Genomic DNA, 13,733 nt, shown 5'->3' with positions numbered 1-13,733 from the left:
CTGTTCACTAATCGCAGTTAAGTCATGCAATTAACTCAAAAAATGAATTGTGATTAAAAAAGCTAATTGCAATTAATTGCAGTTTTAACCGCACTGTTAAACAACAGAATATCAAGTGAAATTTATTAAATATTTTGGATGTTTTTTTCTGTATTTTCAAATATATTGAAAGTTTTACATTGGTTTGTTTTTGAATTTTTTTTTTTTTTTACATAATTCTACATTTGTAAATTCAGCTTTCATGATAAAGAGACTGCACAGCAGTACTTGCAATGGGAGAACTGAAAAATACTATTTTTCTTTTACAGTGCAAATAGTTACAATCAAACAAATATAAACTGGGCACTGTACACTTTGTATTCTGTGTTGTTATTGAAATTGATATATTTGAAAATGTAGAAAACACCCAAAATATTTAAATAAATGGTCTTCTATTATTGTTTTACAGTGATTAATCGCATATTTAATCGTCATTAATTTTTATAATCACTTGACAGCCCTACTAACTATTCATTTAGCTATCCAAGGTGCTAAAGCTAATTGCTGCAGTTTTCCTTTTAAGCTTGTAGTGCTTTATAGTATTTTAATCTTCTGCATGGCATGGCATTGCAACACAGTACTTTAGGCCAGCTCAGCTTAGTCTAACAATTTTCTCTTTAGGAGTTTTTGTTTCTTTTTCTTTTTTGCTTCATAAATTTTACTCTTTTTTATGTAGTTTTGATTATGTGAACTCTTCTGCTACTTTTCAATGACTCAACTACCATGACTTTGCTCGAGATAGCATCACCAGTATGGGACTAACAAGAGGCCATGATTCTGGAGAAATAAGAAAATCTGTTTTTCCTCTTTTTTTCTCAGTTTTCTCCTCTCTTGCACTATTTGTTTCCATCTCTCTTCTCTACTCACCCAAATTGCTTCCTATACCTTAAAAGATACACAGCAGTAATATCCGTGTAGGCGTGCATATGCTCTCATATAGCAGCTGCTGCATTGAGGTCAACTAGCTCTGTAGAGCCTCCTGTATCTCACTACCTCAGAAAACTCTATCAGAGATATGCGAAGTACAAGGACTGATATAAAATTACTCTTCATACACGAGTCAGAACAGAATTCTCCCTGGAAACTGAAATGGCAAAATACTGGGGCCCCAAAATAGAAAATCTAGTGTGGAGAGTATTTGTGGCATGGGAATGCTCAACACATAGTAAGTTTTCCTGAATTAAAGAAAATGTTCAGTTATTGCTGTTAAAAAAAATCAAAATTTATCCACAGTTGTGCTATGCACTGTTATTCTAAGACTTTGTCTACACATAAATTTGCACTGGTTTAATGAAAAGTGTGTTTTTAATTGGATTTAGTTAAACCATTGCTAATTTGTTTGCAAATGCTATTCTTTCATTTTAAAAGTAGTTTATATTTTGCTTTATCTTAAACCTGAAAAAAAAAGAAGGGATCAAGCAAAACTGCAGTATGCCACTCTTAAACCAAAATCTATGCACAAACTGGCACTAGGTTAGGTAAATCAATTAAAAACCATACATTTAATTAACATGGTTCAAGTTTTTGTATGGACAAGTCCTAAATATCACAGATGGCATTGTGCTTGTTGGCAACTATTAGTTTTTACAATCAAAAGGAATGTACTCTGTGGAGGAAAGTAACTGAACTTATAAATTAGAGTCTGCTATGGTCAAAAATCTTTTTGCGTAAAAATTATATCTACTTATAGACTGATAACCTGCTAGTTAAAGCTGCTCATATATTGCCAAAATATATGTTTTATGACATTTTAAACACACTATTATTCCTGCAGTCATTACTGCTAAGAGAAAGATGGATTATTATCTGGTTCATGTATCATCAATAGAACCGTGAATCAAGCTTTGATTGCAGAATCTTTATTACTGATGAAGATGTGTGCGCGTGAGCCACAAAGAGCGCAACCTGACTTTCATATCCCATGTCAAGTCACAGGGAGGGCAGCTTACAAATAAAAATATAGTTTCAATCTCAGAAAATCAGCTCTAGAGTTAGTAAAATTCATATTTGTTGTGTCTCAATATGCCTTTTCTTTTTGAGTCACATTTTACAGTAAGATCTGCACTTACTCCAATTTTCCTCTGCCCATATTTTTTCAACTAGATTATAATGTTTCATATTTTTTTCAGTCTTAGAAACAATTGGTTTAATATGGTTTCACAGGATGTTAACAATATCATTTAAAAATATCTTCAAAAGTAGTTTTTCCACTGACACACAAATAGTGCATCTACTTTTATTTCTCATAACAGTGTATATTGCATCTTGAAAATCCATGACACAGGCTCGGGTACCTGAGAATAAACAAAAGTTGGACTGGGTGCTATGAGGTGAATGCTGATTTCCTAGACAAAATGATGCACTATTTTTTTATGTTGTGTTGCTTATGTTGGTAGTTGTAGCGCTATTCTGTGATGAACTGACAATTCTATTTGACTCCTGCTCTGCTTTTTTTCTGCTGGGATTATTATGAGATTTAAAACTTTCTTGTCAATCTATCGCTTTTCTTTTACTGACATTCTTTGTTAATTCTTTTTCTAAGAAAATTCAAACCAGAAAGACAAGGGACATTACTGAAAACTTAATACCACTTGACCTTGTCACACTAGCCCTCGGCATAAAAAAGATATAAATTACAAAGACGACACAAAAGTAAAAGATATTCACAAAAAAGCAAGCAACAGCTTCCGCTTTCTGCTCCCATTTAATGTTGCAGCAGGAGTAGGACACTGAGAGCCAGAGAGGCTTGCAGTCAGAAAACAGATTTTGAAAAAACTTGATTAGAAGAAAACAGTGTAAAAATGAAATTTAGAACCTGCTCACCAAATATTACATGATGGCCCAAATCCTGTTGAATGTCTGCCTTTACCCAGGAAAATTTTCATTAACATTAATTGAAGATTAACAGGTAGGAAGACTGAAGAACTATAATTGAACTTATGTTCTATAATGTACATTCTTATCTTAAAATAAAGCTCCTGTATTTCTTTCACATTGTTTAAAAATTATACAATGTTTTACTTACAAAACTTCACCTTCATTGTCCTATACCATCTTTCTTTTTTTCCTGAATATTCTGGTGGAGAATACCTAAGAATATTGTCTAATACAAGACATTCGAAATAAATATCTGCCAAAAAAGGTTACTGAAACTGATAGAATCCAGTCCAATTCAGAAAAATTCTATATCCAAATGTATTTTTATGACTGATTAACTCCAATATCATAGTTAATTATCACTAAGGACTTCTGGAAAGGTTATAATTCCTAAAAGACAGTGGCTTGCAATGGAAATACAGTTAACCATAGTTACAGTCATTAGAGTAGTATAAAAATGCATATAACATGTACATTTAATAGAGAGACTAAAATGTATTATTAAGTGAGAGCTCTGAGAGGTCCTTTTAGCATTTTGATTAGAATTCCTTTCAAAAAACCACATGTAACTGGGTGTTAGAACATGCTGCAAAATCAATATGTTCGCAATGAATTTGATCTCGCTTAGACCAAAGTCAATGGGAGTTTTGTAAGTACATAAGAACGGCCATACTGGGTCAGACCAAAGGTCCATCCAGCCCAGTATCCTGTCTACTGACAGTGGCCAATGCCAGGTTCTCCAGAGGGAGTAAACCTAACAGGTAATGATCAAGTGATCTCTCTCCTGCCATCCATCTCCACCTTCTGACAAACAGCGGTAGCACTGCAAGTACAAAAAACTTGGACTTCCACAGGTATATGAAAGAGATACTTGTTTTCAGATATTTTGTGTTCAGTTGCATTTACAATATGTAATATTTAGCTCTATAGCAATACCCTGTTAATTTGTGGATTTAAAACATTTTCTTTATGCTTTAAGGTTCAACTGAAAAATGATTTTGGGAAGCAATTTTTTATATCGGATATGGACATATTATTTAGATCAACAAATCCTTAAAAAATAGTTTCTCTTTTGTTTTGATTTTTCTTAAACAGAGTGCTTTATTTTTAGGGGGTAATACAAATTCACAGTCTTACCATTGCAGGGGCTTCCTGAAATCGGTAAAAAGGAAATGGCACTCAGTGCACACTCTTAAAAAGATTCACAAGATTGCATTGGCTGAAGGATTAAAGCAAAGAAACAGCCTTTCTTTCAACAGCTTACTCCATTACATTAATTCCTCCTATATAGAACATCCAGTTATTTATGCCAAAGCAGATGCATGTGGAGCTGCTTATAATGTACATAAAGTGAATGTAAGAGAGTAGGCTACTGCAATACTCGGTATTTTCAGGCTTCTATCCTGCATTTAATGCGAACTTGTCTCTTTTGCCCCACAGATTTGATTTAAGGCACTGACACATGATGTGGTAGTTGTTCATGTCTGACTTATCATTCATATATTTGTTCTGTTGATGCTCTGACATACTACAGCACTTCTTCCCCCACTACAGGAAGCACTTCATATTTCAGCCAACCACTAAAGCACAACATGTCAGCAGGACTAGCAGAGAGAAGACACATGACAGGGATTGAGGATTTTAACAGAAAAGATGGCAACTGGATGCAGGGCCGTCCTTAGGATTTATGGGGCCCTTGGCAGTATTATTAAACTGGTGCCCCTATGCCGGATGGCAGCCCAAGCTCACAGCCTGGTGGGGGAGGGGGAGGAGGGACTTGACAGCAAAGGATAATGAGATGCCCAGCCTGCCTCATGGTGGCGGAGGATCCCCACAGAGACTTCCATGCACTCTCCCTCATGCAGAATGGACATGAAGAAAGTACCTAATTAAAAGCACTAAAATTTGGGAATAAAAAATGTCAGTCACAGGTTTTTTGATATGCCCTGATGTTTGTCAGAGATTTATTTGCAAAAACTTCATAGTAAGGGTGAGTCAGCTGTCCTGCTGAATACAACAATACATATAATGGAATACATGATGCAGCTCTTCTCTGTTTTACATTTTCTTCATCAGTATTTCTAAGTTGAATTTATATTTTAAATGTACTCAAATCTTAAACCAGCATTCCAGATTACTACATATTTAACTCACTGAAACAAAGACATTCTTTTAAATTAATCAGAGAGATTTAGTGTGTTCATAACAACGTTCATTGCTTTTAGAAAAAGGGAACAGTAATTTACTTTGTGTGATCTCCATAACAAGAGACATGGTTATGAAATTTCACCAACTTTAAAAAAATGTTTCCAAAGATTTTAGGTATAACAAGGATTTTGTCTTACTAAGGTACTGATTTTGCTGGAGGGTTCTTTTAAAACTAGTTTGTCAGATAGTCAGAAGTAAAGAAAGGGAACTCTTTGTCCAGCTATCTGGAAGGGAAGGACTGTTGTCCCTTTAAGGGCTCTCTTCAGAGGGGAGTGGAGGGAGAGGTGGTGAAGGGATGGACAGAAAGGACAGGAAGACTTGGAAGCACTTTTTTTTTTTTTAACTATAGTAATTAAAATGTGTATTTTAGATAAGGGAGGTCTTTTGAAGGATTTATTTAAAAAACTATGTGTGAAGATCCACACATTTAAGGCTAAAGATGATTGTGCATCTAAAACTCTATGCAAGCATTTTTTAGAAATGTGATTTTATAATCTTCACCAGCTCACTAATGAAATATTTTTAAAGCAAATTTTAAACTAAGGTCCTGTAGACTGACATGTTCTGTGTAAATATTACATTAATGCACAACTGTTTTAGTCAGTAAAGTTAGAAACTGACAGTATAAAAATTTATTTGGGCATAAGCTTTCGTGGACATCTGATGAAATGGGTTCTAGTCCACAAAAGCTTATGCCCAAATAATTTGTTAGTCTTTGAGGTGACACAAGGGCCTTGGCTACACTCACACTTTACAGCGCTGCAACTGGGGTGTGAAAAAACACCCTCCATAGCGCTGCAAGATACAGCGCTGTAAAGCGTCAGTGTAATCAGGGCAGCAGCGCTGGGAGCGCGGCTCCCGGCGCTGCACGCTACACCCGTAAGGAATGTGGTTTACATGCAGCGCTGGGAGAGCTCTCTCCCAGCGTTGCCGCTCTGACTACACTCACACTTCAAAGCGCTGCCGCGGCAGCGCTCCCGCAGAGCTGCCGGGGCAGAGCTTTGAAATTCCAAATGTAGCCATACCCAAGGACTCGTCCTTGTTTTTGCTGATACAGACTAACAGGACCACCACTCTGAAACCTGTCAGTATATACCTTGGGGTTGGCAAATGCCTGTTAAATGGCTTTATTACCCCTTGAATGTCTCTTTAACAGTTTCAATGTTGTGCTAATAGGTCTGGCAGGTTGGAGGTTTTTTCACTTTTAACTACTAGATTCCCTCCCAAGGAAGACTCATCAGGCTAGAGCAGTCATCTGTGGGAGCCTGCAGGAAGGGTCAAAACAGGGATAGGAAAACAAGAGAGTGGACACTAAGAACCAGTGGTGCCCCAAATTTTCAGTTGCCCTACGCAGCTGCCTATGTTGCCTATGCCTAAGGACGGCCCTGACTGGATGGGTGAATGAGTCAGAAAAAAAGAGAGACGGGGAGAGAGTGGAAAAAACAGGAGACAGGAAACAGAGAAGGACTCCATAAAATATAGAGAAGAGGAAAAGGCACTCAGGCCAGATTCACAAAGTACTTAGGCACTAAGATGCTGAGCATCGGAACCCCTAACTTTTAGGCACCTAGAAAAATCACAGGAACATACTGTGATTCATCAAATCTGAGTTAGGCATCTAGGTCCCTATATAATGAATGGGGAGAGACAGGCACTTTGGAATACAATTCACAAAAGCCAGCATGATAGACAGGGAGATGCCTAGAGGTATCCAATAGGAGATGCCAACATCAAAGGTGTATCATAAACCCCAGCCCTCTAGGCAAGGAGATGCCTAAGGCCAGGTTGTAAAGAGATGCCTCTCTTTGCTAGCGGTTCACGAAGAGAAACCACTCTCTTGGAATCAGGCAGCTTAGATGCCTAAGCTGCTTTTTGTGAGACTGAGCTAGGCCAGAGCCTCGCTCTACACAAAATAGCTAGAAACTCACCCAGGTTCAATTCTCCCCTTCCAGTAGGGTGCTCTAACTACAGAGCTATGGGATAGTCTGATATGGGGCTCCCTCAGTCTCTTCTACTGAACTTCCAGTTTGGATAAATATTTGAAGAATGATTGGAGCAGGAGGACTAGACCAAGGGTCCTCCCACCTCCTAGGTGAATACCCTAACCACCAAGCTATAGTCAGTCATTCTCTCACTCTGTGACTTTTTAAGTATTTATACACAATAGAACAGATTCAAATACTAAAAAGAGTCTTTGGGAGACAGAGCGAGAGAAAATATGATTCTATAGCCTGGTGATTAGAGCACTCACCTGGGAGGTGGAAGACCCAGCATCCACTCTCTCTGCTCCAATGACTCTTTAGCCAAAGTAGAACAGCTTTAATAGGAGAGACTGAGGGAGCTTCACACTGGACAATCTCATGGCTCAGCAGTTAGAGCACTCTCCCGAGAGGCGGCAGACCCATGTTCAAATCCTTTCTTCTTCTCTGGCAGGGGGTGAGGAGAAATGAACGCAGATCTCTCACATCCCAACTGAGCACTCTAACCACTTTGGCTCAAAGTTCATCACCATTATCTTGTACTGAGGCTAGATTGTTAATGGGACCCAATCCGGTAGGCAACCTCTGAGCACTCTTACCAGATTGGGTCCTCCACACAAGGTAGGCAGCTGAATGCCTATCTTCTCCGAATTGTGAATCTGGACACCTAATGTGAGACAGCACTGCACACACCCAGAGGCAGAAACCTAGGGGACAAGGGTACTTTTACCCTGAAAATTTAGATGCGAAGTGAGTTTAGATACATAAAGTTTTCAGGAAGAATTTTTTGAATCACAGTGGAGCTTAAAACTGGGACTTAACATAACCTTATCCCAAATGTAGGCACCTAAATCTGGGGTTTAGGTGACTAGGTACCTTTGCAAATCCAGGCCTCAGATACCACTTTGATGGATGTTTCAAAGAAAGACATGAAGTAAACAGAGGAATAATAGTAGAAAATACTGTCTGGGGAAAATCATATACAGACGTATATTTTTATCTGACAAAGAGTCATGTGGCACCTTACAGACTAACAGAAGTATTGGAGCATAAGCTTTCGTGGGTGAATACCCACTTCATTAAGGTGCCACAGGACTCTATGTTGCTTTTTACAGATCCAGACTAACACGGCTACCCCTCTAATCAGCTCTCCTTAGACACAGAAAGCACCATGCCCCAGCTATGACAGAACCTTGCTTAGTGTGACATGCCCTAAATTCTTTAGCACTGCCCTATGTTTTCAGGAAGGCTATCGATTCTGTATATGCCCTACAATAGGGCATGCAAAATACCTGCGGACCTATAACCTATACTGTGACAAGATGGCAAGCTGCTAACAAAAATTCTCTATAAAATGAGTGAAATGGTGATAAGTATCAGGGGGTAGCCATGTTAGTCTGTATTCACAAAAACAACAAGGAGTCTAGTGGCACCTTAAAGACTAACAGATTTGTCTTTAAGGTGCCATCGGACTCCTTGTTGTTGAAATGGTGATGTAAACTAGTAAAATACACTTCCCATTGAGAAACTGTAGCTACTTATATCTCAACAATTATATCGTAAAAGCAAGCAAACAAAAAACCACATACACATGCACACGCGCGCGCGCACACACACACAGTCTTGTGAGTTTGTACAAAAGTAATACAAAGAAATAGAAATATCCAGAATTGTGTTTGTTATTGTTTGCCTTTGCCCATGCACTGAGGTAGACTCAATTTTAAAATCAGCTACATAAAAAAAGGTAGCAAACTTTTGACTCAGAACATGTGGTCACTGTATTCCCATAGAAACACAGATTGCCACATACAAAGTTATGGGAAGTCATTAATTAGTATTTTACTATATGGCATATAAATAATAAGAAAAAAACCCCTATTTTATTTTTTACACCTTAAATCAAACTAAACTGTAACAATGAAAAATAAAAGCTGATAAGCAACTTGAAATTGCTCTTCTTTGACACTTGACTACAATCTGTACATGGAAATGAAAATTAAATTTTTGATGAAAATTTTAATTAGCACCGTTTATTCCAGATAGAGTGGGAGGCCTCTATCAGATCCAACTTTTGCAGCAAAACAAGCCCTATGGTGGGAAGTAAGACAGAGACTGTTTTACTAATAGTCCTATTTATAGAGTAAGGTAGAATTCTGTTAACATGGTTTCAGTAGTACCACAGCACTGCCATGATCATATTTTTAAATTAACCTTTTATGGTCACCATTGTTTTCAAAACTGTCTAAAGAAGATTTTACACCTATTAATTGCTAAATATACTTTTTCAAACATCATCTAGGAACTCTGCTTTGTCTGGTACAGCAAAACTGTCCTTTATGGTCCTTTCTATACACTCAGGTTCATACCTAAAACTCATAAGAGAACTGTTATTTTGTAAATATCTATGTATTAAATTGCTTGAATAGAAAAAGTTTGCACTTTACCTGTTTTGTGATAGAGAAAGGATCTGTAGCAGAGGCAGCCAATAAAAAGAAAATGTTTCTATAGTTGAAATACTATTGTCATCCAAGTATAGTTCTCTTAGCAGAACATGATTTTCCAAGGTAGGGAGCTAAATACAGAAAAATGATTTTTTGCTATTATGTTTCAAATAAAAATTGATTGCATATAACAATTGAATGCTTATCAGCTGCTTTTCTTGAATATATTATTAAATACTATTACAGAAATGCTTTGTCACATAGTATGTATAGCATTTTCCATTTATCACACGCTAACATTTTTCTACGCTTTGTGCATAGTCTGAACATTCAATGTAGCCACAGCATTTGAGACTAGCAATATACACACATTTACTGCTTTCATTCATGCAATGACTGACTGTTTATTGACAAGTAGGTTTTGCCTCAGTTTTATATAAAAGTCATTGCCAAGAAAGGTGACTAACTGTACAGGTAGCCATCTAGGGCTCATTATGAGAGTTGCAGCCCACAATGATTTAATTCAAGTTGTAGGCAGTTATCACCTATGAAAACCATCCCATACTGAATTCTGGAAGAAATATCTCTACTGCATAGCTCGTTTTACCTTTAATGATCATAGCAGTTAGACCAACTTAAAAAAAAAGTAAATTTAGCATTCAACAAACTGAAAACTACCCACTATAGTGCAAAGAATGGAAATTAAATTACCGGGGAGGAGGATTTACAAAGGGTATTGAGACACCAAACTCCCATAGCTGGCCCTTTGTACATCACCTCCTCAAGAAAACAAATAATGTGATCAGCATCATGGGCTGTATTACTGGGATCAGAGAAGCATGGTAAGAAAAATCAGTCCATTTGATTCATGGATATTACCTCACTTAGATTATTTCCTTGTAACTTCAGAATCTGAAGCAGACCACAATTCTCAATGCCCTCAAGTTGAGTAAGATGATTAAAAGAGCAGTCTATGTGTATGAGAGTTGGCACATCACATAGACCTTTCGTACTAATTAACTGATTGTGGTCCACAATTAGTTGCTGGAGATTTTTCAATGACTCTAAACCACCTGAAAAGGAAAACTCATATTTTAACCTGAATTAAATCATAATTTGATTAAAATTGTGTTCGTTTTGAAACATGAACCACACTGAGATTGTAACAGGTTCATATTTTATACATAAAAATGAACACAGTTTTCAATAAAAGGCTTTACAACGATTTTGAGATATTTTAAACACTGATTAATTTTATATTCATATCCATGTGTTTCAAGCATTTTAAACAATCATTCTGAAAAACTGCAAACGTTTGAGCCTATTAACTAAACAAGAAACCAAATTAGCTTAGCATTCCCTGTGCACATCACATTGTCAAAGTGTTGTAACAAGACGTGCTTCATGCAATAAAGTACTTTTACAATGCTGTAACTAGAGAAGTTGCTAAATACCCAAGGCAGAGAGCATATTTAGTCAAGGTCCTGTGGTGTCAGCAAAATGCTAGCCACCATCTTAAAATCTCTACTAAGGGCAAAAGCTCAATAGTTTCAATTTGAAATACTTTAATTAGAGTTTTTAAAAAGTGACCAGAAACGTTAAGAACTAATCATACCACTATAACACACGGAGGCCAATCAGCAGGGATGTGAATGAGGGCATGCACTGTACAAGCAAGAGCATTAAAACAAAGTCTTATAAGGAAAGTGAAGTATTTGTAAACACATGTATAACTTGAACTGTAGCTACAGCTACCATATTTTTAAAGAGCCTTCCTAACAGCTGGTATACAGAGCAAGAATCACATCCCACATTTATACCTCGGAGAGTGCGAGTTCTCTCCTGGAGTTGCCCCCAAATCATTCTGTTAGCAGTTTATATGATAGCACAACAAGACTAGGTTCCTCCCACAACTTTGTGGAACCCAGGGGATCTGAAAGATGGACAGGCCTTGTACCTCTGTACCAGCTCTGGGCCCATTCACCTCCTCACTTGTTCCTAGCATTGTGGCTCCCTTCAAGGGAGCTCAGAAAAGATAGGGATAAACATGGTATAAAAACCTACGGGGGGCGGGGGTGGGGAGGAGGGAGTGAGAAAACATGTAGTACCCTCTCAGACCTCTTTTCTGGATAATCTTCACAGAACTGGGAGGTAGCTGAGACAGGCCTTCTCAGACCTACCCCCAACCTTCCCATCCTTCCATGCACAGAGCAGAGATGATCTATGCAAGTATGGAGCTAGCTTTGTGGTAATCTCCCTGGAGCAACCTGGGCCTTCAAAAGTACTGTTTGTCCAAGCCAAAGAAAGGGTTACCACAGGTACAGAGGGTGTATGGAGAACGAAGAGAAAAGATGAAGGGAAAAAAAACATAGTAAAAATTAAACATCAATATTCACATTATATTAAGAATTTATGCAGCATAGGATTTAGGATAATAATAACTGGAAATGGAAAAGAATATCAGATATTAAACTGATACTATGCTAAGGGTATGTCTACACTATGGGATTATTCTGATTTTACATAAACCGGTTTTGTAAAACAGATTGTATAAAGTCGAGTGCACGCGGCCACACTAAGCACATTAATTCGGCGGTGTGCGTCAATGTATCGAGGCTAGCATCGATTTCCGGAGCGTTACACAGTGGGTAGCTATGCCGTAGTCTCACCCGCCCATTGGAATTCTGGGTTGAAATCCCAATGCAAAAACAGAGTTGCGGGAGATTCTGGGTAAATGTCGTCACTCAATCCTTCCTCCGTGAAAGCAACGGCAGACAATCATTTCAAGCCCTGTCTCCCTGGATTGCCCTGACAGACGCCATAGCATGGCAACCATGGAGCCCGTTTTGCCTTTTGTCACTGTCATCGTATGTGTACTGAATGCTGCTGACAGACACGGTACTGCAGTGCTACAGAGCAGCATTCGTTTGCCTCTGCAAGGTAGCAGAGACGGTTACCATCCCTGTTGCACCGTCTGCCATGCCATTGTAAATTGGCGATGAGGTGACAGTTATCAGTCGTTCTATACCGTCTGCTGCTGTCATGGGTGCTCCTGGCTAGCCTCGCTGAGGTTGGCCGGGGGCGCATGGACAAAAATGGGAATGACTCCCGGGGTCATTCCCTTCTCTATGTTTTGTCTAAAAATAGAGTCAGTCCTGCCTACAATATGGGGCAAGTGTACTAGAGAACCAGAGAGCACAGCGGCTCCGTGTCAGAGCCACAGAGATCCTGCAGAAATGATGAGCTGCATGCCATTCTAGGGAGTGCCTCTGCAACAACCCCACCCGCTGCTTCCCTCTTTCCCCAATCCACCTGGGCTACCATGGCAGTATCCCCCCATTTGTGTGATGAAGTAATAAAGAATGCAGGAATAAGAAACACTGACTTTTTAGTGAGATAAAATGAGGGGGAGGAAGCCTCCAGCTGCTATGATAGTCCAGGCAGTACAGAATCTTTTCTTTAGACATGAAAGGGGGCGGGGGTCTGATAGAGCTCAGCCTCCAGTTGCTATGATGAAGACGGTTACCAGCTGTTCTGTACCATCTGCCGGGGATGACTGGGAGTCATTCCCATTTTTACCCAGGCACCCCCAGCTGACCTTACCGAGGCCAGCCAGGAGCACTCACGGGCTGCTGCTGCTGACGGATAGCAGTCATATTGTACTGTCTGCCACTGGGAAGGGGATGCTGGTGTTCAATGCTGCAGCACCCTATCTACCAGAAGCATGCAGTAGACATAGGGTGACATTGAAAAAAGGCGAGAAACTTTTTTTTTCCCTTTTCTTTCCGGGGGGCGGGGGGGAAGGGTGTAAATTGACCACATATACCCTGAAACACCCAGGAAAATGTTTTTGACCCATCAGGCATTGGGAGCTCAGCCAAGAATGCAAATCCTTTTCGAACACTGCAGGGACTGTGGGATAGCTGGAGTCCTCAGTACCCCCTCCCACCCTCCATGAGCGTCCATTTGATTCTTTGGCTTTCTGCTACGCTTGTCACACAGCACTGTGCTGTGGACTCTGTATCATAGCCTGGAGATTTTTTCAAATGCTTTGTCATTTCGTCTTCTGTAACAGAGCTCTGATAGAACAGATTTGTCTCCCCACAAAGCGATCAGATCCAGTTCTCCCGTACGGTCCATGCTGGAGCTGTTTTTGGATTTGGGACTGCATCGCCACCCATGCTGATCA

At 39.0% G+C, this 13,733-nt stretch overlaps 1 protein-coding gene across 5 annotated transcripts in view; it reads right to left on the bottom strand.

The window, feature by feature from the left end:
* LRRIQ1 (leucine rich repeats and IQ motif containing 1) overlaps positions 1-13,733 on the bottom strand; it is a 170,305-nt gene that overhangs the window by 122,324 nt on the left and 34,248 nt on the right. For all 5 annotated transcript variants that reach the window (XM_050934131.1, XM_050934120.1, XM_050934141.1 and 2 more), the window contains exons 11-12: positions 10,424-10,617; positions 9,548-9,675 (exon numbers count right to left, since the gene is read on the bottom strand). In XM_050934131.1, coding sequence (XP_050790088.1) covers positions 9,548-9,675; positions 10,424-10,617 — 322 coding nt within the window. The remainder of the gene's footprint in view (positions 1-9,547; positions 9,676-10,423; positions 10,618-13,733) is intronic.

Source organism: Gopherus flavomarginatus, chromosome 1 (assembly GCF_025201925.1).
Source record: "Gopherus flavomarginatus isolate rGopFla2 chromosome 1, rGopFla2.mat.asm, whole genome shotgun sequence".
NCBI lineage: Eukaryota > Metazoa > Chordata > Testudines > Testudinidae > Gopherus > Gopherus flavomarginatus.
This window is presented reverse-complemented; position numbering and strand designations above follow the sequence as displayed.